Genomic DNA, 27,974 nt, shown 5'->3' with positions numbered 1-27,974 from the left:
CAGTTAGTATTGACAGCTTTAAATTCTATATAAACGGATGTTTTGCAAATGTCACATGCATAGATGTTCAGTTAAGAAAGCTGGTAACATAAAAATTAATGATCAATTCAGGAAGGGTAATATCCCGAATGCCTCATGCATGTTGGAGTTACCATTATAGCTAATAATTGTAGCTATACAGGGTAGCTATAGCAACCTCTTCATTGACTCTGAATCATTAGCTATGACACAATTTTACTCTTGATGTGCAATATACAAAATGTACTTCAACACCATCTCAAGCACTGGAAGAATCACAGGAGTTTAATCGTATTGACAAGTCACATATTGTGGAGCTAAACTAAAGAAAAACTTTGCTGAAAGACTTTGCATTCATGATAGCTATTACTGAAAAATGGAGTTTTGAGTCACTCGATCAGCTGGTCTGGTAGCTATAGTTCATAGCTAGTATGGTATAGTATAGCTTTTATCAGTGGCTATGAAAATGCAGTGAAATCATATTTTCACAGATGATAACTGAAAATTCGTTTGAAAATTAGTTATCAATCAAAAGCAATGAAAAAGTAATGATTTTTTTTTTTTTTTTGATAGACTAACCGGCTATAATTTTCAAAATAGCCTTGCCATACCTATTTTCATTGCATGAGTTTCATGATTATTATTAATCACTGCATTTTCATAAAGCTAGCAACAGAACTTCCAAAGGTTGTTCATTGGTTCAAGCATATGGTTCAAGTCAGCTCCAATGGTGTCACGTGCTGGCACGTGCGCATCAATCTTCTGATTGATTCAAACTCGGATCCAAAGGATTGACGAGCTGTGGCCTGTCGCGTTGCATTTTCTTGTGGAATATGTGCTTCGTATCAGGTAAGATCACTTGTGTGCTTGTAGCTATATGTCGCTATATTGCTGGTGTTTGTTTTGCGTATTGGTGCTGATCAATCTTCGCGATATTTTTAAGGGTCTGGTAATGTTTATAACTCGCACGAGCTAGTGATAACTCACGAGATTTCATTGTTAGCAGTGTTGTGACATTTTCTTGATATATTCCATATAGTGCCTACCACGCTGCATGAGTGCAAAGCCGTTCGTCAAGCTAGTGGATTACTCTCATTGACATAGTAAGTCTCAGTAACATAAGAAGTTGTTTTTCTATCCATAGTTTCTAGCAATGTTGCTGGAGGATCAAGTAGTTGCTTATTTGTTTAATGCAGTCAAATTTATTTGGCTCTTATGTTCACAAGTTGTTATGTACAATCTGTGTGTAACTGTACATGTGTGCCTACGTGTGTCTGTATCTTGTGAATTAAATGTCTCTGCTTAGTATGTATGTTTAATATTTTATAGATATTTTCATGAGAAGTCAGACCAATAATGCAGCAGACATTAGCTAGGCCAGTAGCTGATGTACTTGCAAGATGTTATAGCTGGAGAAGCTTCTACTAATATTCAAGGTGTGTGTGTGTGTGTGTGTGTGTGTGTGTGTGTGTATGTGTGTGTGTGTGTGTGTGTGTGTGTGTATGTGCACTAGTGTACATGTGTAGCTGTAACATGGGTTTCCAGGGATACAAATGCCATCTGTTCACATCTCACTCAGTGGGTGAAGGTTCAGGTGGGACCTCTCCTCACCTGAGACATGGTATAGCCTCCTGATGGTTGAGCCCCAGGGGAATTTTCCTGTGCTCACTTGTGTCCCACTGCTGGTTCACTGGGTAGACACAGTAGTCAAAGGATTTGCTTTGCCTCGTGTAAGTGTGTGTGTGTGTGTGTGTGTGTGTGTGTCTTTACCTATGAGGCATGGTACAGCATTCTATATCCTCAATGTTGAGTTACGATTGTTCAGGCATCTAGTATAATACTGGTGTACCAAGGGGGAGTACAGTAGGACATGACATTATGGTAATTGTGTGACGTGTACATATTATACATTTTTCCACAGTGTTTTGGTTCTAGTAAACCATGTTGTATTGTCAGATATGTTGAGCTCTATTTAGCTGACAATACTGCAGTGAACTGCACTGTAACAATAGAGCATTGTTGAGAATAAATCTTAGTTATTGTTGGAATTCAATTGAATTATGCAACATGCTGGAAATGAAGTAGTTTGAACATTCAAGATAAAATTAATGATCCATAAGACATGCAATTATATAATGTTTGGTTGAAACGTGTGTGTGTGTGTGTGTGCGCGCGCGCGTGCGTGCGTATTTTCGTGCATAGTCTTTATACTATAGAGTATTTTCTACAAGGTAGCTGTATGTGTACTTTGGTAGAGTTCACTGTATTGACACTTTGGCAAATTCCAGTAGAAACTTGTACTGATCACATTTATTGACTGGCTACACTGCTTCAGTGCTGTCAGTAACTTCAACTTTATCATCAAATATGTTGAACTGCTTAACAAACAAGTGGTACACATCACTTGTTACTGTTCACTGTTATTTGGTGCACACAATCACGAGTTGGTGCTTGGCCCAGATGTTAGACTTGTTAGCATTCATACATAATAGTTAGGACTCTATGATGTCAGTGTTGTCATGACAACATGTCTTTCTTTAGGATGGTGTGATGTACCAGAAGTACAACAATAGAGAAGAAATAAGGATATCACTATTTGGTGAGTATCTAAATGTCTGTTTGTGTTGTGTTTGTATTGCATACATGTGTACGCTGTGTGTGTTGTGTATTTGCATTGTGCATGCGTACATGTTTGTGTATGTCTATGTGTAGTGTGAAGGATAGTTAGTCTTTGGTGGCATGTACTTTTGGCAGAAAATGCAAACCTAAATTTTACTGTTTTGTATAGGACATTACCTTATAAGGAATGACACAGGATGTGGTTATTGATGGTATTATGGCTTCATTGTTGCCATATTTGGTAGTGTTATTCCAGTCATGTACAGAAATTAGCCAATCAGATTACTTGTGTACATGTTAGTCTCATAAGAGACCCTGTTCATTAGGACCGTCTCCTCTGAGCTAAGACCATTTGTTCTCATACCATTACAGTATACGTTGCTATGCTCTTACTAGACAAATGCTAACAGCATCGTGGGGCGAGCCTGAGTGTATATATTTGAAGCATTGATGGCAGAAACAATGTAAGGAATTCTGGAATTGCAGAGTTCATAATATTTTATGGAGGAGAGTGTCTAAGAATCAATATAGCCTGTGCAAAATCACTATGACACATCTGCAAAGCTTTCATTGATGGTATGATAGTTGTTGATATAAAGGTCAAGTCTTTGATCTGAGAGTATTCTACTTAACTACCATTTTTCACGTCATTGCAGCTCTTTGACGCCGCATAAATTCACGGTTTCTATGCCTTCTCCTTTCTGCCTCTTCAGGAGTTTCTGCATCCTTTCTGAGCCTGTACTGCTCCCTCCTATGTCGAAAAAATTCCTCCGTATCCATTCAATAGTTACACGTGGCTCACTCACATGGCATAACAGTAATCTACACCAATAACTCGTGATATGAACCATTACACATACCAAATATGGCTAAGCAGTAGTCTACACCGTTAACTTCCGTGAAATGAACCATTACACATACCAAATATGGCTAAACAATAACCTAACCATTACACATACCAAATATGGCTAAGCAGTAATCTACGCGTTAAGTCCTCCGTGGAATGGACGACTACACGCACTTGTATGGACTACGCACACCGTATATGGAGAATGGTCTGGAAGCACGTGTAAGGTATCCGCTTTATATGGTAATTTATTGTAAACGTGTCCATTATACCGCTGGCTCCCTAGTGTGGGGCTCGCTCAGGCTCGCCCCAATTAGCCTACCAATTGGCTATGCATTACAAGTTACAGATATTCCATTGGGTACTGAAATATGACCTGCTATGTGATGAAGTGTAGTTAGTGATGTCCACATGTCATGTGGCTGGTTGTATATAGTGTAGAATATGTGGGATAATGGTCTCTACCCTGAAGGAGTTACCTGTACTGACTCTTATCACCTCAGTAGTGCACAAGTGTCTCAGTGTTTCTGTGGGTGTGTATACAGCAACCAAAGCCTTCACATGTGCTCTCTGTGTGTTTTAGTGTTGTATCGATAATCTGGTCGGGTATCGGTTTAACCATATATCAGTAAGATTTTTTTGTATATCGGAATCGGATCGGATCGAAGTTTTAAAGTTGGCCGATATGATATAATCACGTGATATTTGTGCATGCATATTATTTCGATTGTTCTTGAAACAAACAAAAGAAAATGGCAAAGAAACGCTCCGTCATTTGGGAGTTTTTTGTGGTGGATGAAGACACAAAATATGCAGTTTGTAATACTTTCCAGGTGAAGGTTTCAAAGGGAGGGAGCAGTACAAAGTCGTATACAACTACAAACTTAGTGAGCCATCTCACTAAACACCTGGACGTAAATACACAAAATAGTGAACGTAAAGCTGCCAAAGAAACTCCACCTCGGAAAGAAACAAGTAAAAGAAAAATCGAGCACCAACTCTCCCTACAGGAAGTACAAGAACTATCGAAGCCTTGGGACATAAATGACACCAGATCTCAGCGTGTGCACAAGAGAATTGGTGAGATGTTAGCAGTAGATTGCCAGCCGTTATTGATGGTTGAAGATGTTGGTTTCAAAAGAGTCCTACAAACTTTGGAACCTCACTACAAATGTCCAAGCCGTAAGTATTTTACAGATACAATTGTACCTAAGATTTCTACTGGCATGAAAGAAGTGTGTAAGCTGATTGGTACAGCCAAGTACATAAGTTTCACCACAGATGTATGGAGCAGTAGTGTTAGTATAATTTCTTTACTAAGTTTAACTGCACACTGGGTTGATGATACATTTGTTAAGGTTTCTGCAGTCCTGCATGCACAGGCAGTGGAAGAATCTCATACTGGTGAGCACATTGCAGCACAAATGGAGTGGATGCTTCAAAACTGGGAGATACCTCGTTATAAAGTGCATATAGTTATAAGTGACAATGCAAGCAATATGGTTAAAGCCATGAATGATGCCTCTTTTTCACATTTTGGGTGCTTTGCACATTCTCTGCAACTTGTAATAAAAGATGGGCTGTTTGTACAAAGGACCATAAATGATATACTTGCAATATGCTGAAACGTAGTGGAACACTTTCATCGCTCTTCAGTTGCCAACCACAATCTAAAAAGAATATAGGAAAGTTTAAGTATACCTCAACATAAGCTCAAATTAGATATCACTACTAGATGGTATTCCACTTTATATATGTTTCAATCTGTCTTGGAGCAAAAAATGGTGCTGGCAGCCTACTGTGCTGAAAGTGGCACTATCCAGCAGCTTACACCCTATCAGCTGGAATTGATGAAGAAATGTGTCAATATTTTGAGCCCCATAGAAGAAATTACACGTTCTATATCAGCTGAATTGGCTCCAATATCCATTGTCATTCCATACATAAGGATACTGGCCAAAGCACTTGAGAAGAATGAAAATGACAGTGGCATCCGTACAATGAAGGGGGAATTACTGAAATCTCTAAAGTCTCGGTTTGCAGGGATTGAAGAAAGAAAAGAATTGGCCTTGGCTACTTTATAGGATCCCAGGTTCAAAGATTTTTTTTTTCGGGTAATATCATCAAGGCTACAGCCAAGGAGATGCTGATTGAGGAAATGAGCAGATTTAGTGATTCCACAAGAGAAAGTGATGAGCCTGGTCCTAGCCAACCAAAGAGAATGTGTCCACTTAAAAAGTGTAGTCTTACTTGATGTAATCTCAGAAATAATTACTGACTCCACTGGTGACACTCCTGCTACCACAACAGAAGTAGAGAAATTCTTATCTGAATTATAAGACCGGAAACCCTTACACATGGTGGGGCCAAAACAATAAACGGCTTCCTATACTGTCAAAGTTAGCACAGCATTACTTGTGTCCACCAGCAACTTCTGTTCCATCAGAACGATTGTTTTCATCAGCAGGCATGATGATGTCTTTACAGTGGAACCTCTCATATCTGGTCCTCTATTTTCAGCCCAAATTAGTTAAGTGGCTTGAGTCTATTCACAATAATGAAGTTTGGGTGAGATGAAACACAAGGAGGGAGCCTAAAGGTTGTTGTTTACCAGTTATTAATAAGTGATTTGTTTATACTACTAGTAACTACCAGTTTGACTTGGTTGCTAGGTGATAATCAACCCAGGGGAGTGACCATGAATACTCTGAAGTGACTTCCTCTAAATTGTTTAGCACTAACTGATAGCAATAACAACATGCATTTAAATTTGTGTGTAATTCTTAGTTGTGGACATCTCTGGGATATGTACTGAGGTTTTGTATCATTGTTTGAATTGCCGTAACAATGGCGTGAGGCATGAGCATGATCGTAGGCTTCCGGGTTTTCCCTGCAACTGCATGCAGTCAAGCACGTCATTACACTCATTCAACAATAGTAGTATATACCAGATTGTTCAAATAAGAGAGGTACTGTCACAGTGACTCAGACACTGATAGCTCATGCCTCCATGACATATTCTCCCTACAAGATGTTATATGTCACACACCATTGTATGATTATATTCTCCTCATACATTACTGGATTATTTGTGTATATCAATTACCTGGGATCCACTGTGTGAATATTTGTACATGTGTTAGTATTTTGGTAGTATATAACTTAATGTTTATTAATAGCAATGATCAAGAAGACATTACAAGGCCAGATACTATGGTGTGGGCTGGAGAGGACAGCTGCTGCAGACAAGTTACATCATCTTGGTCAACAAGCTGAACTACAGATCCAACAAGAAATAAACAAATCATCTTAGTCATATAGCATTGCTTTTGAAGTGTCCACTGATGGTAAGTGTGTATATTGTATAGTGTATGTAGTACAGGATGTGACATGTGTAGTACAGGATGTGACATGTGTAGTATGTGTCTATGTATGACCTTCAATTAAGGTTGACAATGTGTAAACATGTTGTGCAGAAAAAATGAGCTTCAAAAAATCTGTGTGGTGCCATAGACAATGATGTGAAAATCCTATGCATTGTTTAATTTGTGAGAACATTATTACTTAAGAGAAACAAGCCAAAGGTAGATTCTAAGAAAGCCACATCTATCTAAGGTAGCATATAGCAGGATTTTATTGTGAGGACATAGTTGGTTTGTAGTAAGGTTTTTAGCACTTGTAAGACCGTCGTTGTGTTGGAACATTTGCCAACTTTCTTGTTTATGTACACAACAGCTTGTTTATTATTATATATTAGCTTCATTCCCCTACACAACAGGTGTTTCACTGAGCAGCGAAAAGAGCTGCCCTGTTCCCAGCCAACTTCAAGTGCCTACATAAATTCATCATGGATACAGGGAAACACATTTATTTCTAACTAAATTTCATTACTTTCCATCTAGTACGTGAACACTTATTTCAGTGAACAATAAATTTGCACTGGAAATTTAATGTCCAGGATTCTGCCCAGGAATTCCTGAGTTGTGGCCTAAAGTTAACTGATATGCTTTGTGTTACATTAGAGTATATTGCATGTACTTCAGTGATATTTGTAAGAGTTGTACTAGTCGGATTTATGAAGGTACTGGTCAGATTTTAGAGGTACTGGTCTCTCTTGACCACTTCCAACCACTGTGTGGAGAACTCTGTGTGATACAAATTTGTGACTTCATGAGATTGAATGTTGCAGATTAGGTGTTGCATGGTTTCATTGGTGCATGTAAATTTGTCCACAATAAAAACCTGCTACATAGTAGCCCTGAACTGTGGTCTAGTATATTAATTCCAGCCTCGTGTGTAGTGGGGTTTAGTGGCTGGGAAGAAATAGCTTGACATCTAAGTGGACAGACCACATTTCAAAGGAAATATGGTTAATTGTACATAGTTTTGGTTGCATGCTCACCTTATGACTAGATGCCACACTGAAACTTTGCTTCACAGCTCTCTAGCTGATTAAAGGACAAAGGCATAATATTTTGGTCCCACCAGGGGAAGGCAGTAATAGCCGTTGATATTGAGAGGATTGATGTGCGCAATTCTTTGAAACATTGATGCCCATATATTCTGTAAACTTTAGTGCACGGACTTGAAATATGGTTTAACGGATTTGCCACATCATGGCCAGCAAGATGGCAGCTAGTTTTTGTAGTCCCATCTGCTGCGAACTTATAGATGGTTTTGCATGGCAGAAAGTTCCAAGGCTGCTGGCAAAGCTCAGGTCACTGGACGAGGGTGACCATCTTTGAAAAGGTTCGCCAGATCGATTCTATCTAAGAAACTTGTAGCAAAGGTGAGCGATATAGACAATACATGGTTAAAACTAACAATATAGCAACCTGGAAATGCTTTTTAGGATTTTCTCAGGGGCCAACGGGATAATTATATAATTATTAAGCTTTTTGCCACATTTAAAAAAAACGTTTATTGTAATGTCCATGCTGAAAACCTTCAGATATCAATATCGGTATCGGGATCTGTAAGTTTTGCAGCCAATATATCGGTTAGCGGTATAATGGAAAACTTCCATATCGGTGTACCTCTACAATGTATGAGTACCCTAGCTACAATACATGCTTTTACCTCGAAATAAATGATAATTATAATGGTGACAGTAATTTATTCTTACCACATAACACTTGCAATTTTTGTTCAATCACTAAATGATGTCAACCTTGTTATGCTACAATCTGTGTGTTTCTGTACATATGTGCTTACATGTATCTTTATCTTGTGTGCCTGTTATACTAACATTAATATTTCATTGTTGTAAATGCTGTACATGTCATTATACAGATTCTTCACAATGATGCTAAAAGATGTGTACAATATAGCCAAAGAAGATACAATGTATCTATTACTATGATGTCATCACTATACAGCCAGTGCAGCAGGTTAGAGTCACACCGAGATGTTGTTATGGACAGAGAGGCTCTACTAATAGTTGAGGTGTGTGTGTGTGTGTTGGCATTTGTTGTTTCCTTGAGCAAGAAGCTCACATTGCTCCAGTATACTCAGCTGTTTACATAAATGGGGACTAGATGGCAACCTGGTGGCCTGGAGTCAACTGGAGAAGTAGCCCACATAGCTACAACATCAATGGGTAGAAAGCAAATGCCAACTGTCCATGTCTCGCATGGTTGGTGAAGGTCCAGATGGGACTTTGAGTGCTCACACTTCACCTGTGAGACACGGCACAGCCTTGTGTGGGTTACTGGTCATTACTACTTCAAGGATTTTATGAGAGAAATATCAACACAATGATCTAAACTCCCATTTTTTACATGGTACAGGTGTATTTACAACGTAATTCACACTACAGGCTAAGGCGGTCAAGATTGGTCAATTGTCAGCACTAAAATCATGACCATCTAGGTCCTTAGTTATAGCACAACAAAAATTACTGTATTAGTGTCATGTCTGGGCTACCTAGCAGTACATTTCGAGACAAAACTGTGGACCTGGGGATTTGATAACATTCACTTAATGCAATATAGTAAAGGATTAAGCCATCAAGATGAATTCACAAGGTACCTGGTGAGATAGAGATATGTCAAACCTGGCCACACAAACATTGTCCCATACATAAAATTATTAGTTCATGTTACACCCTGTATATGGTATACTATTTAGAGGAGGTGTATGTAATGGGCTTGTTTCAAGCAGTTGCTAAGTCAGTACAAGAAGTTATCTATGTAAATTACTTAGACTTAATGCACAAGGAAGGTTCTGTAAAATATAGGGCTGTAGTGTTCCACTAACTATCTGGTCATTATTGAAGTGGAAGTGATATTTGTTACCGTATAGCGGGAAATTTTCAAAAGGTTAAATTTTCGAAAAAGAGTGCTTGATTGGAAATTCAAAAAAATATTTTCAAAACAATGCCTCTTTATCCTGCCACACTGTAGATAATTAATTCACGGAGGAAGCTAACAGTGGTTGTGTTGATCACATACATAGCTAGAATTTACTGCTTTAATTGTTCAGTATAGCTAGATAAACTGGCTTTGATAGAACCTCGTCTAGCTACCCTAGGGTCTTCCTTTGTAGGTTGAACCATGTTGTTTGGCGGACTTCGCCTCAGTGGCCTGCGGATCGAGCTTTAGGATTGAGCCATAGCTAAGTACATGGCGTTTTTCAGCCCATATATATGTTTGCTGATAATTATAGTATTTCCTAGTAATTTCTGGTTTCTCGAGCTCTTATAGGCTTCAACACTCGTGGTGTCACTCGCGCCCGCTCATATGCACGCACGTGGTAGCTATAGCTATATGGCTAGCTACTTGTGTGTGGCCCAGTGCCTAACTGTAATACATTAGGCCTATAGCTAACTGATATTAGTAGAAACTATGCATGCGTACACTTGCAAAAATCATTTATATATACCTAGCTAAACTTTCTTTGATTGTCACTTCATAGCCAGGATGTACTATAGCAAGTATTTTTGAATTTTTTGGAAATTTAACCTTTCAAAAATATCCTGCTATACGATATATTATCAGTTATGAATTAAGCTCTCCACTCTGATTAGTAGCCACTTATCATCATCAAAGTCATCATAGTCTGGGCTTAACAGTGTGGTCAGACCCTAGTCTCTGTGTTGTGCTTATCAGTTGCTTATAGTATCTGATCAATAAATTCTGCATAGAGAGTAGGGTCTGGCCATGTGAGACTACATAACAGGCTGGCAATAGTGTTGAATGTAACTCTAGCACATAACAGGTACAGGCATTGTTTGTAAAACATATTTGCATGAAAAAGATAGAGGTACTCTAATAGAACAGTCACTACATAGTATCCTATTCCAACAATCGCAACATCTACTAAAACATAACACACAAGTAGCAAACACACGTGTATTTTCTGGTGTTTGAATGCAATGAATTAGACAGAAAATAAGCTCCCACGTTAATACTGATAGTGTTGCGTCATGTCTGCACGTGACGCCTAGTATAAAAGGTTTGTTGTGGTGTGTTATAATTCACTCTAGGCCACGTGTCTTGAAACAGGTTTGACCCCACCCACCCTCCCCTGTGAATTTCTTAACTCACATCAGATAACTGGAGCAGACAGACGGAGAACTTTTGACTTTAAGATATACATGCACAAGAGTGGAGCTTTTTGGTTTTTTTTCCCTGTATGGTCAAAAAAAAAAGAAAAGGGCTGGCAGGTTTTTCCTTGAGTTTCCTTGAGCTGGGTGCTCAAAATTTTTTTTGTTGAGCTTGTTTTTATTTTGCTAGCCCCCACTTCATTACTCATGCAGTTTTTTTCTGTAATGCAAGATCTGATTAAGTAGTAGTTAGTTGTTGTAAAGGATTTGTATGTATGTATGCTAGTGGTCAATCATTATTAATAGCCAACCTTCTGTGGTGGCACAACCCAGTAATGAATTAAGTAGTGGGTGTGTGTGGGTATAGTATGGTGTGGGGGTAGCTATGTACAAGTAAACATGAAATTATATGGTGGCAATTATCAGTATCTTTACTGAAATGTAATGCTGGTTGTATATTTTTAATTGAAATTTTCACTACCTACATAACTGGCAGCCAGGGCTGCCCACAGGATAAGTGGGGAGGGAAAATGGGGCATTTTGCCCTGGGCCCCCATCAAGGGCCCCCGAATAACTGTTTTAAATACTGATATACTCTAATGGAGCAGTCACAATTTCAGAGGAGCAGTGTAGCAAGCTTATGAATAAGGAGATATGGTTGGTGAGGGGTAGTGATTGTCATTGTCAGCATGTAATGACCTTTTTTTTGTCTTCGACTTACAGCTAGGCTGAAGTTGTAATTCAGAGTAGAACCCTCCTTGTCCCTGGGGCCCCACTTTAACTCTTTGCCCTGGGCCTGCTGGCAGCTTGCTTTCAAGGAGGGGAGGGGGTAGGACATGATGTCGTAACGCGTATAGTTTTGCATAATTGAATTGAATTCTAATCATGATGAAAAACTAATGTACTAGCTACTGTAGATGCCAAAGTCGATTGCATTTACTACTAGTGACTAAGAATACAGTGAAGAAACACATGTACCTGAAATTATGATCAGAATTTATTCTAAATAATGCACTATTGCAAAATTCACCGTAATATCATTAGGACTTATTCGGGGCTTAGTATATAAAGTTATTTCTACACTAGTGAAGTACAATTTCCAAAATAAACACAGTGCTAAACTTCATGGCTTACTAGAGTTAAGCTCTGGGAAAATGTACAGTATGGGTACGTCACACAATCATCGTGACGTTATGTCCTACTCCTATAAGGCTGCAGGCTTGAGTTTGATGTAGCTTCAGTCTGAGATGTGTCTTTTTGCCAGCCATAGCAGTTCCATCTTCTTTTTTGTCTACCAATATAAACACACATCATTACAATTATCACTTTAAACTGAGTAACTTTTTTATTTTATACCACTACACTAGTGGCAATAACAAGGACCTGGAGGAATCTACAGAGATATTCTATGATACTCCAGCCAAGCCAACATCTCTATGGTCTTTTCCAAGGATTTTGTGGTATTATAAAGTTGATGTCTGCAGACCATCAAGTTTAAGTGAAGAATTTGATGATGTGGGGAACTACATAACATTTGATGGAGTTGTAACTTGGTAAGCTGTTCTGTGTTAGTGTGTATATTAAGAGGTGTAGTTTTACTTTTATGACATAAAGTGCAATAAATTTTTGACTGTGTCGGTAATCTCCAGTCCTACATTTTACCACTTTCTTACATATGTTACAATTCTCCTTGTAGCTGTTTTCAGTATAACACCTGCCAGATCAGACAGAACGTCACTGGTTCCAGGTAGAACTTCACTGGTTTCTTAATTGTTTATGAAGAGAACATCAGAACAATAGAAAGATCTTACTGGTGAGTGTTAATTAGATTATTTCCTTTGCACATAAATGTTGAGGTTTGGTCAATGTCAGGAAAAGTTCAACACCTCATTATCAATATCAAATATTCTAATATGTGAATTACATGTCATACTGTATGTGTCTCACAGATCTTCCTAAATGACATTCCTAGCTATAAGAAGGAAGTGCTCAATTATGCATACCTCCTGTAAATGCCACAAATAATTGATATTATGCTACTATATGTCTCAGCTGTACAGTCTTTTTGTACTGTTCAAGTAATGGGTTGTCAAAGTTCAGCCTTTTAGTGTACACCACTGATTATTGAATGATAACTATTATCAAACTTAACACACTGAAGGAGATATGCAATAGGCATACATCGATAGAGGCTAAAAAGTATTGAAATAAGGAAGGTCATCTACACCTGCTGATATACTGGTGGACATCCAATCCTTATTTATATAATAATGTTATTCCATAACTCATGAGTGGTGACATGTTATTATCCACACTGTTATCTAACACACAGGGTACTTAGATGAGGTCAAGTCAGGGACCTGATGATATAGGGTAACATTTGATGGAGATGTGTACCTTGGTAAGCTGTTCTGTGTTTGTGTGTAGAAGTTTAGTTTGGCAGTCTATGACATAATTTATTGCAGTGTTAGATTTTTTGACAGTGCGAATTCCAGTCTGGTATTTTACTGCTTCTAATGTTACAATTCTCCTTGTAGGTAATTTCAGTATAACACCTGCCTGGAATATTATACCTCAAACACTTACAGGATGGAGAGTAAAGAATTGTGTTTTATCAGAATATCTTAATGGTGAGTATTAATTAGAGTATCTCCTGTGTACGCACATGTTGTAGTGTTTGCATGTGGATTGGTCACATGTCAAGAAAAGTTCAACCCCAACACCCTCAGTGTTTTCAATATCAACGATAACTGATCTGATAAGTGTACTGTAGCTATTTATATTGGAGGAACCAAATTAGGATGTTTAACTTTATTTTAACTGAAGATGGACAATATGTCACCAACATAATGTGAAGTCACTGAATTGTATGTCATGTTGTGTTTCACAAACCTGACATTCCTAGCTATGTAAGTAGCAAGTGGTCAATTATGCATACAGTGGAACTTCTCTTATCCGGGCAGTCTGGTACATACTACTGTCCGTATCTCAGAAATGTCTGTAACTAAGAAATGCAGGCTAATATGCTGAAGTAACTGTTTTAATGGCAACAATGTTGTTACTGCTATCAGTTTGCACTTTACAGTTTAGTGGGTAGAGAAGAAGTCACTATAGACCATTCGTGGTCATTCCCCTGGGTTATAATGTATTATCACCTAGCAACCAAATGGTAGTTATCATTAGTAGAATAACAAGCCACTTAGCAGGTAAACACTAAACAGCAACCTTTAGGCTTCCTCCTTGTGCTTTCATCTTAGTCTGGCGTAGCCGACCCGTGCGCATAGCACGAGGGTCTGGTGACAGCCGCATTCAGTACCTGTGCAGATGGAATGCAATTAAATTTGAAAATACGTGCGAAACATGTGGACAATTTCCAATAACAGAGCGCGACAGTTACTGTACTTGCACTTGATGTGACGTCTATTTTCTTAGCAAACCCTTACATTTTTGCTGGTTGTGGAAAAGACATAAGAAGCTCGCCATCAATCGGGAATAACATCATAGAATATTGTTAATTGGTCACTAAGCAATCTGATTGGACACACCAGTTTTTTCGTAAGGCTGGCACAGGTACTAAATGCGGCTGTCACCAGACCCTCGCGATATGCGCACGGGTCGGCTATGCCAGACTACTTTCATCTAACCCAAACTTGATAGACTACAAGCATAAGGGAGGTTCCACTGTACAATACTTCCTCACAGAAGTTGATATTATACTACTTGAATACCAGTTGCCTAGTAACCTAGATAGTTTGAATTCCTTTTTTTTTCTTTCTTTCAAATACTGTAATGGCAGGTTGCGTCTATCCCTGCTAGGATTATCCCAGGATTATCCACCTGTAATGAATGATACAATGGACACTTGGGATTGTACCCCTATTAGTGATAGAATATATTTCCTACCAGTATCAAATGGTACATTGGGATTGGCAGAATAACCTTCTCTGAAATACCATTTTTGCTGATCATCTCATCTACATAGTTCAGTATTATCAGTGTTCCAGTTTTACCCTTGTAACTGTAAAATAAAATAATACTGACCATCAGAACCACAACTGACTAGGTGATTCACTACGATACTTTTTATGTCCATAGTGGTGTCACTAGCCTATGATGTCACTGTTGTCATGACAGCATGTCTTACTCTAGGATGGCACCATGTACCATAAGTACAAGAGTAGAGAAGAAATGAGGATATTACTTATTGGTGAGTATTTGTGTGTTTGTGTTGCATAAAATGTGTACACTGTACGCTTGTTGTGAGGTTTGGAACGAATGTACAAATACATCCTCCGAAGCTTCTTTTCAAAATGTTACCGAAGCTTCGAAGCTTTGTTGCAAATGTCATGTCAACTATTAATGACCACAATTGATGGTTCTTAGGGTGTACACTGTAGCACAAATTCCTACATTTTGTTATCGCTCCAGTATAACCATTGTTTAAGCTACAATTACATCATAAAATATGTAAATGGTAGCTTCCACAAGGAGTGATAAATACTTGTGCAACTGGTTTAACATGTTAGTATCCATGGTATCGAAGCTTTGGTGGGATAAAATAGCATCCGAATGTTATGAGACCGAATGAAGCTTCGAAGCTTCAAACTATTTGTCTCAACCCTAGTGTGTGTGTGTGTGCATGCGTTAATTGCATGCATGTGTAGTAGGTGTAGTGTGTACGTATGTGAGTAAGTGTGTGTTGTGTGTGAGTGCGTGCACGTTTACATGCTTGTGAGCGTATGTGTGTGTGAGAGAGTGCACACGCGTGCATGCAAGCATGTGTGTGTGTCTTTGGTTGGCAGAAAATACAAACCCTGCTATTTTACTGTTTGATAGATTCATTTTGGACAGTACCTTATAAAGAATGACGATGGTTGTTGATAATTTTATTGCTTCATTATTGCCATATTTAGTAGTGTTATTCCAGTCAAGTACATCAACAATTAGACTATGGCACACATAGTATGCTTTGAAGTTTAGTCATTAATGAGGTATTTAAAATCCAATAGATACCCGTAGGTAGATGTCTAAACTGGTTAGATACACCCGTGACAATATCGCATCATGTGCTGTGCTGGATTTCAGTCACAACAGCCATCAGATATTATTACTAGAGTGTAGAGGTGTACCGATAATCGGATCGGCTATAATATCGGCCACCAATATAGCAATTTTTACCAATATCGGTATCGGTACAGAACAGCAGGAGGACCGATATCGCTACTGATATTTATGCAGTAGCAATAGTTTGTACATAAACGGATTGTGCATTGGTTTTCTACATTATTCATGTGGCTCTTTAGTGCCAGTGGCTTATTGTTCACTCTGAAACAAGCGCTACGCTACGAGAAGCCATATAAATACATGCGATTCTACTGTCTGTTGCTGGAAAGCTTATCACAGACACAGTCTTTATAAATGAAGCAGTTATAGAGTAGCTACCTTGTAATAAAAAGAAGGGTCACAGGATAACCAAGGAAACTTGCTGTCACAGTACCAGCTTTCTCACAAACCATTAGAATGCAGAAATATCTGTATAAGGCTTCATGGGAGTATACATAAAAATGTTTGTGGGTGCCTAATTGTCTGGATTGCACAATAGAAACCCAAGCTGTCACACTTAGCTGTGTACCACCACAGGCAGAGTATAGCAATGAATACATGCACATGTTGTTGTAGGGTAGGTAAATGTACACTTTTAACTATAATGCAAATATCGGATCGACTATCGGTTATCGGCCTCTTTTGGTGGCACCAATATCGGATATCGGTACATGCCAAAAACCCATATCGGTACACCTCTACTAGAGTGTAAAGAAAACATTGCTTGATCATAAAGATGATTGTGTTCATCTAGGAAGTGTTATTTTAGCACTAATTTGGTATACTTTAGAGACCTTCAGAATAGTACATTATCACCTCGGGCTTTGCTCTCGGTGATTATCGTGCCATTCCTCAGGTCTCTAAAATAGCGAAGTTAACTGGATTTGTGCATACTTAACTAATCAGGTCAGATATTACCTATTTTGTGTTGGGGTATAGTTTAGTACTGAATGGTTTTGATATTTCACAAACAGTACAATATTGTTACAAAATATTGTGGTATAACCGGTATATGCCATTATACCTCTACCAGGGCTCAAACCAGAATATTAACCTAGAGGTGGCGAAGTAAGTCGCTTCAGATTCTAGGGGGGTCTGGCTTAGGTGTAACAATTTTGGTGAAATTTTACTGTGATGCCATTGAATATTGACCATTGGATTATACAACAACTTTAGGATCAATTAAACCTTTCCATTTCTCAAGGCTTTAGGTATACATCTAAGGGGGCAATAGCTAACCCAGAGGTGCCTATATCCCCCCTCCCCTATATTAACCCCTGCTCTACTGCTAGATCCAGATACAGTAGTACAGTACAGTTTCTAAACATTTTTTATATACTCAAGACAGGCTTGTGTTTGCAAGCTGATTGTAGTATAATATTATTGTTATATGAGCACTTTTTATACAAATAGTGAAGCTTTAAAGAATGTTTTGTTTATTCCACGGTATTGCAGTGTTTAGAAATTAGATGGTACCAAAACAGATACCACGGTTCAACTAAAAACTCGGTATATTTCGCAGCACTGGTAAAGTTAGTGATATCACGTGGCTGGTTTTAGTGTGCGTTGTGTGTTATGTGTGTGTGTTGTGTGTGTTGTGTGTGTGTGTATATTGTGTGTGTGTCTTGTGTGTGTGTGTTGTGTGTTTTGTGTGTGTGTGTGTGTCTTGTGTGTGTGTGTTGTGTGTGTTTGTTGTGTGTGTCTTGTGTGTGTGTGTGGCATGTGCTTACATGCATGCATTTGTGTGTCTTTGTGTGTTTGTCACTTCATTATATTATATTATATGATTCCTATGTTTTCACATTCACTCACACACCAGTGTTTCATGCCTTCATAATATATTCTGCCTACACCATTACCACCTTGCTGGTATGATTCCTAGTAGTTGTTGTTCACTAATGCTCTAGTTTCACACGGCTGTTTGTCAGTTTGTACCTGTCCTAGTGTAGTGTTGGCATTAAGTGGCCAGGTAATGGTCTTGTTTCTACCTATCATTGCGTCTTTATTAGCAATATAACACCAGGAGCTTATAAGTACCGAAGGTGCAAATACAACACTCGAAGGCACTTGTAAGCTCCTGGAAACACACATTTACACTAAATTATACAAGATACATCTGCACGTGCATGTTAGCACACACACTATCACAACAGTGACAATGCGTACACATGGAAGCACACGCACACGCACTACACACACTTGTACATTATGTATGATACAGTGCAGCATAGGCGTAGCAAGCACCTCATGGTTGGGGGGCCAGACAGTGGTAAAGACAAAATACAAGCTGGGCATGCTAAACTTGGAATCTGGAGCATGCCCCCCAGAAAACATTTTGAAAACCAGCTCCAGCCCTCTGAGATTGAATTTCAGTGTATTTTTAGCAGTAAAAACATGTTTGAAACATTCCAGCAGTGTATTCTTACTTGTGTAAGTCACAACCACTAAAAAAATTATTTTAGAGGCGCTTGTCACAATTGTTGATCTGAAGCCTTTAAATAGCTAATCAAATTATTGGGGGACATGCTCCCCCCAACCCCCACTTCCTATGCCCATGTGCAGTACATCTGTGATGAATGTGGGGAAATATAAAATTATTTGAGTGTACTTTTCCAGTTACAAAACCTAAGAAGAAGTTGGAATCAAATAATGATCTATTCCAGGGACAACTTCAACTTTGCAGTACATAGTAATTAAGATCAGATGAAAGACTCTGGGAGCAACAACCACCTGAACTGGAGAGGCAATGTTAAGAAGTTAAGAGGGAACAGACACAACTTGTTGAACAATACAAACTATTAGATAAACAGCAACATGAAAGAGAACTATTTAAAAAGTCACAGGGAGATCACCATCAACATAAGAAGGTAAAATATAACCATATAAGGGTTCCTATTTGTATATACATTGTATACAAATATTATGAATCTCTTTATGTCTGGCCAGCTGCTATAAGCGTAATCCAAAATAACTGGGTACTATATTGTCTTGATATGTGGCCTAGCTTAAATATAATCATTACTGTGGTTGACCACCAGTTCCTGTCATTTGCAAATGAATATAATTATGTTGCATAAATACAGATCATCTCAGTATTTAATGAGATTACCAAGCTCTATTATTACAAGTCTTGATACAAAATGACTAGTCGTTCATTTTTTCAAGATACGACTGTCGAATTTCGGATGGACAAGCAGTAGTACAATTGTGCGGAAGCCAGTTTTTAATACTTGCTTCCACCTGGCAGTGGTGAATTAAAAAGAGAAAAAAAACTGTTTCAAACTTTTGTGTGACATGGGTAGAATTAATGCATAAACTAAATACCTGATAGAAAAGGTAGCTCCACACTATGGTAGATAATCAGGTGAATAGTGTCTAACAGCAAATTCAGTCCCACAGGGCCAAGCACGAAGGAAGAGCTCACTCTGAAGGACTAAATTTGTAACTTGCACTACAAGAGAGTCCCTATTTGTTGTAAATAGTAGAGAACAAAATGCTTAATAGATTTCTGTTAGTACAAGGTGCTTCATGGTGACAACTTGGTTGTTTTAGGCCCTGTGAATTTCATGGTGAAGCCATACAAACAGTTAATTATTAGAAACTATGGCTACGTAAATGGGACCATGTGTCCTATAGGTTCCATTATTAGTAAGAGTTTATAAACCCTTGGTATTATGATATCAAGTGTTCGTAATATAAAATGAGAGGAGAGTGTCCTACTACAGTATAGACCGTGTTCTAAATGACGTCACAAAATAAAATGGCTGCGGCTATTTGGGTATTCTAACATTTTCGAGTGAGAGTTCCAATGGGGCTTAATAAAATTCGGATCTCTATTCAATCCTGGAAGACCTAAAACTAACAGGTACAGTTATAAGGGTGTAAAATCTATTCTCTAACTCCTGGTTAGAAATTTTCACCTGGTTTTCAAAGTCTAGAAGAAAAACTATTGTTTCTTTCCTGTAATAACCAAACCTGGTAGTTTCGCCTCGATATCTAGCTTGTTAGCCTCTATACCAATCTTTGAAATCTTGATCGCCATTGGTGATAATACTCGAAAATATAAGAATCCCCAAATAGAAAATTCGTGTGACATCATTTGGAATATGGTCTATAGCTTGTACAAATGTGAATCTCAAAGTTATGATGCAATACCTATAGTCACTTTCAATGTGCTACCGTACGGGTATTTTATTTCGAGGGTTTAAATTTTCGTGGATGACTATTTTCATATCAATTTCGAGGGTTCAAATTTTCGTGGATGGCCGCCACGTAATCTTTTTTTTTATTTCGTGGGTTTAAATTTTCGTGGATCTAACGTGACATTGCACGTGTTTCTGTTGGAATAATGGCTGAGACCACGTTTTACAGTTGTGAGTTGGTTGTTCGTGGCTACCATATCTATCAAGAAATCTGGGAAGCTAGTTGTGGGCAGACGTTTCTGTGTTTACAAGAAGAAGGGAACGCGTTTGATCCTTTTGCCGTGTCAGTTGTGAGAGCTGGTGATATTATAGGCCACGTGCCAAAGATCTCTGCTGCTTGTTCGTTGTTCTTGCGGAATCGTGGCTCTGTTCAGTGCACTGTTACTGGTAGTCGCCAATATTCAAGTGATCTCCCACAAGGAGGGCTTGAAGTGCCATGCAAGCTGACTTTTACAGGGGAGAAAAAGTACGTGATGAAGATTGAGAAATTGCTCAATCCCACTACCATGTCCAGCGCTTCACCTGCAGTCATAGCCCTAACCTCCAGCAGCACTTCAAGCAATGCAGGGAGTAGCCTTACCTCAACCGATACACGGACCAGTCATTCAGCAACCGATACACGGACCAGTCATTCAGCAACCGATACAGGGATTAGCCATTCGTCAAGCAGTGCAGGTACTAGCCATACATCGAATGATACAGGGACTAGCCAGGATGTTATAGCCATCAATGACAACAGTTCAGTGGTATCAGACAACAAGAAGAGAAAGGTTGTCGATGATGAGAATGTTGATGAGGGGGGTGAAGGCATTGGTATATGGATACAAGTTCATGGTTCTTAATTGAAGAATTCTGAAAGGCTAATGCTGTTAATGGGTGATGAGCTTGATGACAAAGTCATTCATGCTGCCCAGAAGATGTTAATTGCCCAATTTCCATCATTACAAGGTCTAAGATCTACTCTGGTACAATACTACTTGGGAGCTTGGACAGATAACTATTTGCAAATAGTTCATTGTCGATCTTCCCATTGGATCACAGTAGGTAGTATAGGATGCCGACGTGGTGAGGTGAAAGTGTATGATTCACTCTACGAAAGAGTTGATGATTCCACTAAGCGAAGGATTGAAAGGACTTTTGCTTCCAAAGTCAATTTTATGGTGCCGGTTGTGTAAAAGCAACAAGGATACAAGGACTGTGGTCTCTTCTCCATTGCTTTTGCCACACACTTGGCTTTTGGAAGAACCAATTTCAAGTTTCAACAAGATCGCATGCATCAACACCTCATTGAATGTATTGAAAAACAATACATTAGTGTGTTTCCATAATCATAAAAGTTAAAGTGTAACACAATTTTAATCAATTTATGCTGTAAAATGAAATACAATGAAATGTAATTAATTTGAATATATCATGTAATATTAACTTAGTTATCATTGTCCAATACAGTCCTTGATGCCAGCAGAACGGAAGCCGCTTACAATTATGGCAGGACGAGCTGACAAATATGAACGTAAGTCTATCACCCACTGGGCAGTCAGTGGTTTCATTACACTCATCCACATATCTACTTGTTCTGTCATTCCTTTGTCTAATTGCTGGCAGATCTCAGTTCCATACCATTGCTGGAATTTGCTTTGCAAAAAATCTTTAGCTGGCTTGTTGACTGAGAGGTCAAGTGGCTGCAGTCTGTCGGTGCAGTTGTTTGGCACAGTCACATAAAGGATATTGTTATCCTCCAGTTTCTTCAGCACTTTATTTGTACACTGTGCTTTAAATACATCAAACAAAACAAGTGCACATTGATCATTGCTAAGGCCAAGCAAAGGTCTTTTTTTGCGAACATAGGGAATGATAATATTTTCTATGTAGGCAATAGAAGTTTCCTCATTCGCCCAGTGGTTGGCTGTGTAGGTAAGATGCCAGTCGGATGGAAAATTGACATGTTTCGGCAAACATTTAGGGGTGGTACCTTGGTATATTAACTGCATGGGCAGAAATTTTCCCCGACAGTGTACAAGCAAAGATGGCTGTTATCTGCCGTTTATCATCCACAGCCGCTATTTCTACTCTCTTTGTGCCCTTTCTTTCCATGGTCCACTGACTCGAAGGGACAATTTTGGTGGCAGTATGATCCCAGTTGATGACCAGGTTTAGTGGTATATCCTCCATTATAACTGCAGCATGAATATCAGTTAGATACTGCTGCTTGATTTCTTAAAGTTAATAGGACTGACTTTACACTTGCTATTAGCCTTTCTCTTACTAAACCCCATCCGACGTAGTACACTTTTAGCCCATTCCTTGGTAAGCTTTACAGAAGTAGCTGTTGTTTTCTTATGCTTCATCAATATTCCAGTGCCAATACCGATGACTACACTTGTTCCTATTGGTGTGCCTCTAGACCTCATGCCAAGAATTTTTCTCTTAGGTGGCAATCAAGCTTCTCGCCCAATAACGGAGGCCTTCCCCGCTTCTTAGATGGTAGCGCATCAATACAAATCTCCTGTCCAACCTTGACTTCCCCAGATTTTAAGGCTAATTCCCGTCGGTACAAATTCCGCCAGTCTCTAATGCTACTTTCTGCAAGTTTGTACGCTTCAAATCTCCTTACAGTACTGGCCACACCATGTTCACTGGAAAACTTTCCAACTGTCGCTCTTTCTTCATCAGATAGCCTCTGGTACGTTCCTCTGCTCTTTCCTTTGCCGCACATATCACGAAGCTCGTCATATTCAACATTGACAACTTTTGGTGATTCATGAGGTCCGGAATGGTCCACTGGGCGAAGAAACTTTCGTAAGGCCATCAATATCTAACACGTGGCTTCGACCTGATATTAAAAAAAGAAATAAATTGCTTACCCATTCACAAATAAAGTTAATTATTTTCGTGGATGTTAATTTTCATGGATCAGAGGTAACCACGAAATCCACGAAAATTTAAACCCCTCGAAATTAAATACCCATATGGTAGTTGGTCAGGGCGTTAAGTTTCGCTGACTGTTGTAGTTATGGCTTCAATAAGCAGTCCACTGATAACATTGTCAATGCTCCTTAACACTTTATGTGTTAACATGATATCCTAAAGTAATCAAAGTTTTACTGTATTACTTTGAGGTTCACATTTATACAGGCTATACTGCAGTAGGACACTCTCCTCTCTTTTTATATTGTGAACTCTTGATGATATGGACCATATATATATGTACATCAACCATAGTAGTGTGTAGATGTGTACATCATGTTTAACTGACTGTTAATATTACAGGTCAGTCTTGATCCAGTCCTCAACATTATCAAGGATCAATGTTATCATCAAGGTTTTAGCAACAGCATTAATGATAGATGATAGTCACAAGTTTCTAGAACATCAGACACTGTTGAGTTCACACCCTTGAGCTCACACTGAGACTCACGTACTATGTACTGTATGTGATTGTGTGTAGACATTTTGTGTGTGATATAATGTGGTTTAGTGGATGTAATGACTGACTGTATATAATTAATGTGTAATGTAATTATTGTGATCTTGTAATGATTATTAATTACGTGGCTTGCTTAATACATAAATTAGAGCTTGTATGTGTTAGAGTAGAACTTTCCATCTGGATCTACTGTTGTTTGTTACCGTTTTACAAGTTTGGATCTACTGTTGTTTTAATTGGCAACCCTTTATGCCTTATGGTGATGATTTTATTAAGAGGATAATGAATTTCCACCATCCACAGTTCCGAGGGAAAACTTTGGGAGTAATTCTTAAACAATACCATTTTAATTTAGCTACTAAGTTTTTAAGGTGAAAATACTTTATTGTGAATTAGGGCCTACGTGTAAAAGATGCGAAAAAATTTTTCCCTCAGAAAACACAACTGTGTAGATGAAAATCTGTCTATATATTACAGGAATTTCTGACTACTTCCATTTGAAGATCTTAAGGAGCTGCTTTACTTGTGCAGGTCGTAGCTATGGGAACGAGCAGAGAAATGGGGGTGGAGCAGTTCCCCCACTTTTAAAGTCAGAGGGGCAGTGCCCCCCTTACTTTTCCAATACCCAGTTGCCAAAGTAAAGTAATTATTATATTTAAATATCAAAAATTTCCTGTGAGGCCCAGACTCCCTAATATTGTGCTAGTGTGCTTTGCACACAAAGTTATAAAACACTTTGTAACTTACAGCCACCCAACGTGACTTGCCCCACACTTCTGTGTACCGTATAGCCTAAAGATTTCAAGGGGAAATTTTTTTTTGGGGTTTACAAACAGTTTTTATCCTTGAAATATTTAAACCTCCATATATTCTAATACATGGGAGAAAATTACCAACATTGCACAACTTCAAAAATTTTGCCCCTCAAAATAATTAGGCTATACTGTACTATAATTATATTTAGAGGTGCTTGTATTATCATAAATCTACACATGTATAATTACACAGGTATGTCACTTACTACTTCAGTTATCACAGAAGTTTCTTTGTGGTGGTTTGTGAAGGATGTGGTTTACTATCGCTGCTCATTTTGTGGTTTACTAATAGTCAAACATGTTGTATCAATTAATAATCAGTGACTTATTATTATGGAAATTATTCTGTGGGTCCTTAACTGTTACTAGTACATGTAGCAGCTATACATACATGAAGCTTATGCTGATGGAACAAATCAGCCCATTTAGAAAAACAAAGTTTGTTTCCATGTCACTGTGTGTTCATGTAACTGATATCTTCTCATTCTCCTCTCTACCATCTGTAGTTATGGTATGTTATACTCTTGGTAGACAATCAGTCCCCACTTATCGATAGCTGCTACAGCAAAATCAAGTATGGCACACAGATAGATCTATACCATATATCAGGAAAATTTTCAGCATAGAAAATTTTTTCGTAGTAAAATTCTGTTGCAAAATATTTTTGTCACTTTCATATGCGACAAAAAAAAGTTTGACAGAATAAAGTTAATGTCCTGTAATTTATTATCAACTCATATTTGTGACCGGGCCTGCAAAAACAGGGCATGTGGGCACAAACTACAGTCCATCACTCTATAGGTCATATCTCAGTACTGGAAAAATATATTTCCATTCTGTAACTTGCATCATGATGCCAATTGAATGCTTACTAAGAGCTGAAAATTGCAATGCCATAACGTAATGGTACAAAACGTTATGAGTGATGAAACTGTGAAAAAGTAGGCAAAAATCATCTGCCCACATGCCCTATTATCGCAGGCCCAGTCACATTTATTGTAGTACATGCATCCTGTTGTTTCTGGCAATACATGTAAAAGGATGAGTGGCATAAACAGTGGATAGTAGCTAATTTGTCAATTATTTGTATGTGCAAATTTTTCATATTAACTAATAATTTTGTCGTTTTAATTTTCGTTGATACAGCTAGCAATGGAAATTTTGATGACAATTTTTTCTTGATTTACGATATGACACAGTACAGTATAGTAGTTTACCTGATGAGCTAACTCAAGTGCTATTACCATACCAACCTACTAAGCTACTTGTCAGCACAGGAGGATCATACAGAAGAGCTGTCTTCTGTACATGATTAGTCCCCATTTCTCCATAGTACCAACAGTGCAAAGTCTGTTATGGCAAACAGGTCTACAAACATAATTAACACATGCAAGTGAAATATAATTAATTACATACAACAGCCAAATTGAACTAAAAATAATGCAAAATTGCAGGGCCAATGAGGTCATCATGTTTGATATCACATTTTAAATCCTACCACATACATACATATCAACTGCTGGCCAGCTGTGTCTGGCAAACTTTTAACACAACAGATAGCCTTAGAATGCACCATCCTAAGTATAGAAGTGATTAATGCAATGCATATAAACAGTATAGTGCTCATTATTTGCTTCCACTTGTGAGTGGTAAACTCTTAAACCTTGTATACACTGAAGTGCAAAACAGTTGTCAAAGATTTGTCTATATACGAGAAGAAGTGGTTTTGGAGTATATTAATCCTTTTCTCATTTTGTGGAAATTTGCACAGAAGAGTAATTTTGCCTACTATTATTAGCATTATGCATGATGCTTACAAGTGTCTATTGCTGCACCAGTAAAATAAAAGGAATTTGTTTTATACTCACACTTGATAATCTTTGTAGTAGTATAATATAATTCCCAATTCCAATTCTTATGAAAACAGTAGTATTGGCCCAATACCAATACTAGATTCCAATACCAATACTAGATTGTAAACAAAGTGATGGTAATGGTATGCACTTTGAACATTTGTGGCATTTCAATATTGAAAAGTTATGCACAAATGTCCATAACACACAACTTCTTGTACAGTGGTAATAGCTAATTGGGGTGAGCCCCACAATAATAATGATGTGGATGGCTGTGATGGATTGGTGTTGCTTGCTTGGAATTGAAGTGTATACCAAAATATTTAATATTATAAGCCATCTAACTGCTAACCAACCAATATACATCACAACCACTAAGTTGTCTAAGCGATAACCATGTCTACCTGTGAACTGTAAACTCTAGCCATTGTTGCCTCTAGGCCCAGGCCTATTATTCTCAAAATAATTTATGTTTTTGAACAGTGCTAAGAATCAAGTTTATTATGCTCAATATTATGCTTTCAACTCAAGGTTATACTCGAGAAATGACTTTTATTACAGTAGCTACATTAGTGTTTCCTGACTGATGTATTAGAGTAAGTGACTGCTCTATTAGAGCATCTTGATCATATTTTTACGAAGTGTGAATAACCAACCAAGAAATGGCTAAAAAAGCAAATCAACCAATCAAGATGTCCGCAAAAGGGATGATAAAGCACCTCTGAAAGCTAACTTTTACCATACACGAGAATTTACTAGTATTTTGCAGTAGACTATCAAGAATCAAGGCTCTTTTATAGGTGAAATCAAGTGATCAAGACAAAAATAATTTCGGCAATCAAAATTCTCAGTGATTCCGGTTGCAAGTGTATCAACTGGCGGTATGGAAGTGACTACCACTTGCCATATGAAGATGGGCATGTGTATAATTGCATGGTAAAGGTGGCCTACTTGCCTATTGTATGGGCATGGGGGCTGTTGCAATTTGTTGTGTCTGCCTATAATAATGTGCAGATAGTGTGGATGTAAAGACCAAGTTTAAAGGTTTTTCTGTCTCCTAGGCTGGCAGGCTGAGATCTACCCTCGTCGCCTAAGCCTGAACCCCTTTGAAATTTCTAGATCCGCCATTGATTTAATAAGTACAAAGAGTTGAAAACAGCCAGCTATGCAAAAAATATACACGAATATACATAAATTTACCGGTACAACTGTAATTTAAATCAAGTGAACATGTAGCTATCTTGCGTAACTAACCTGGCGCCGCACAAGTAATATCATAGAACCTCCCCAGGAACCTCCATCATCACATCCATCTCGAGATGCATCGCCTACCCTTTCGGTAAATCACGTGAAATTCATCGCGGGACGTGGCGCGTAGCTAAAAGCAACTCTCCTTCCGCTGCTTATGCTTCATACAACATGGCGAAAAGAGAGGTTAGATTTTTAAGTAACTCTAATATAGTAAATTTTTGTACAGTATTTGTGCAAGGCCACTTGTAGCCTGCGTGTACAAAAATATGTGTAGCTCAATATATTCACTGGTA

The 27,974-nt window shown here is 38.3% G+C and overlaps 1 protein-coding gene and 3 long non-coding RNA genes across 17 annotated transcripts in view; 3 read left to right on the top strand and 1 right to left on the bottom strand.

Annotated features, from left to right (window-relative positions):
- Positions 1 to 747: 747 nt before the first annotated feature.
- LOC136257934 (uncharacterized) lies at positions 748 to 23,890 on the top strand. 12 transcript variants are annotated; one of them, XR_010702310.1, is made up of 14 exons: positions 748 to 867; positions 1,058 to 1,121; positions 1,348 to 1,454; positions 2,560 to 2,617; positions 6,664 to 6,831; positions 8,777 to 8,929; positions 8,990 to 9,510; positions 12,398 to 12,583; positions 12,727 to 12,843; positions 13,363 to 13,431; positions 13,568 to 13,660; positions 15,180 to 15,237; positions 18,750 to 19,000; positions 23,606 to 23,890. It is a non-coding gene; the product is annotated as an uncharacterized lncRNA (long non-coding RNA). The 12 variants fall into 12 exon arrangements; XR_010702311.1 differs by having other exon boundaries at positions 8,990 to 9,517; XR_010702320.1 differs by lacking the exon at positions 8,990 to 9,510 and having other exon boundaries at positions 12,737 to 12,843.
- Positions 21,689 to 27,914, bottom strand: LOC136257954 (uncharacterized). Of its 3 annotated transcripts, XR_010702451.1 has the most exons (4): positions 27,685 to 27,914; positions 25,795 to 25,945; positions 24,784 to 25,133; positions 21,689 to 23,168 (listed from the first exon to the last, which is right to left on the bottom strand). It is a non-coding gene; the product is annotated as an uncharacterized lncRNA (long non-coding RNA). The 3 variants fall into 3 exon arrangements; XR_010702452.1 differs by lacking the exon at positions 21,689 to 23,168 and having other exon boundaries at positions 24,332 to 25,136; positions 27,685 to 27,909; XR_010702450.1 differs by lacking the exon at positions 21,689 to 23,168 and having other exon boundaries at positions 24,337 to 25,133; positions 27,685 to 27,905.
- Positions 24,245 to 24,908, top strand: LOC136257965 (uncharacterized). The gene is made up of 2 exons (XR_010702467.1): positions 24,245 to 24,399; positions 24,771 to 24,908. It is a non-coding gene; the product is annotated as an uncharacterized lncRNA (long non-coding RNA).
- Positions 27,626 to 27,974, top strand: part of LOC136257918 (uncharacterized) — a 60,622-nt gene continuing 60,273 nt past the window's right edge. Inside the window, exon 1 of the mRNA XM_066051242.1 lies at positions 27,626 to 27,864. Coding sequence (XP_065907314.1) covers positions 27,850 to 27,864 — 15 coding nt within the window. The 5' untranslated portion in view covers positions 27,626 to 27,849. The remainder of the gene's footprint in view (positions 27,865 to 27,974) is intronic.

Source organism: Dysidea avara, chromosome 6 (assembly GCF_963678975.1).
Source record: "Dysidea avara chromosome 6, odDysAvar1.4, whole genome shotgun sequence".
In the NCBI taxonomy this organism is placed as follows: domain Eukaryota; kingdom Metazoa; phylum Porifera; class Demospongiae; order Dictyoceratida; family Dysideidae; genus Dysidea; species Dysidea avara.
The sequence above is the reverse complement of the archived record's forward strand: the minus strand, read 5'-3'. Positions and strand labels throughout refer to the sequence as shown.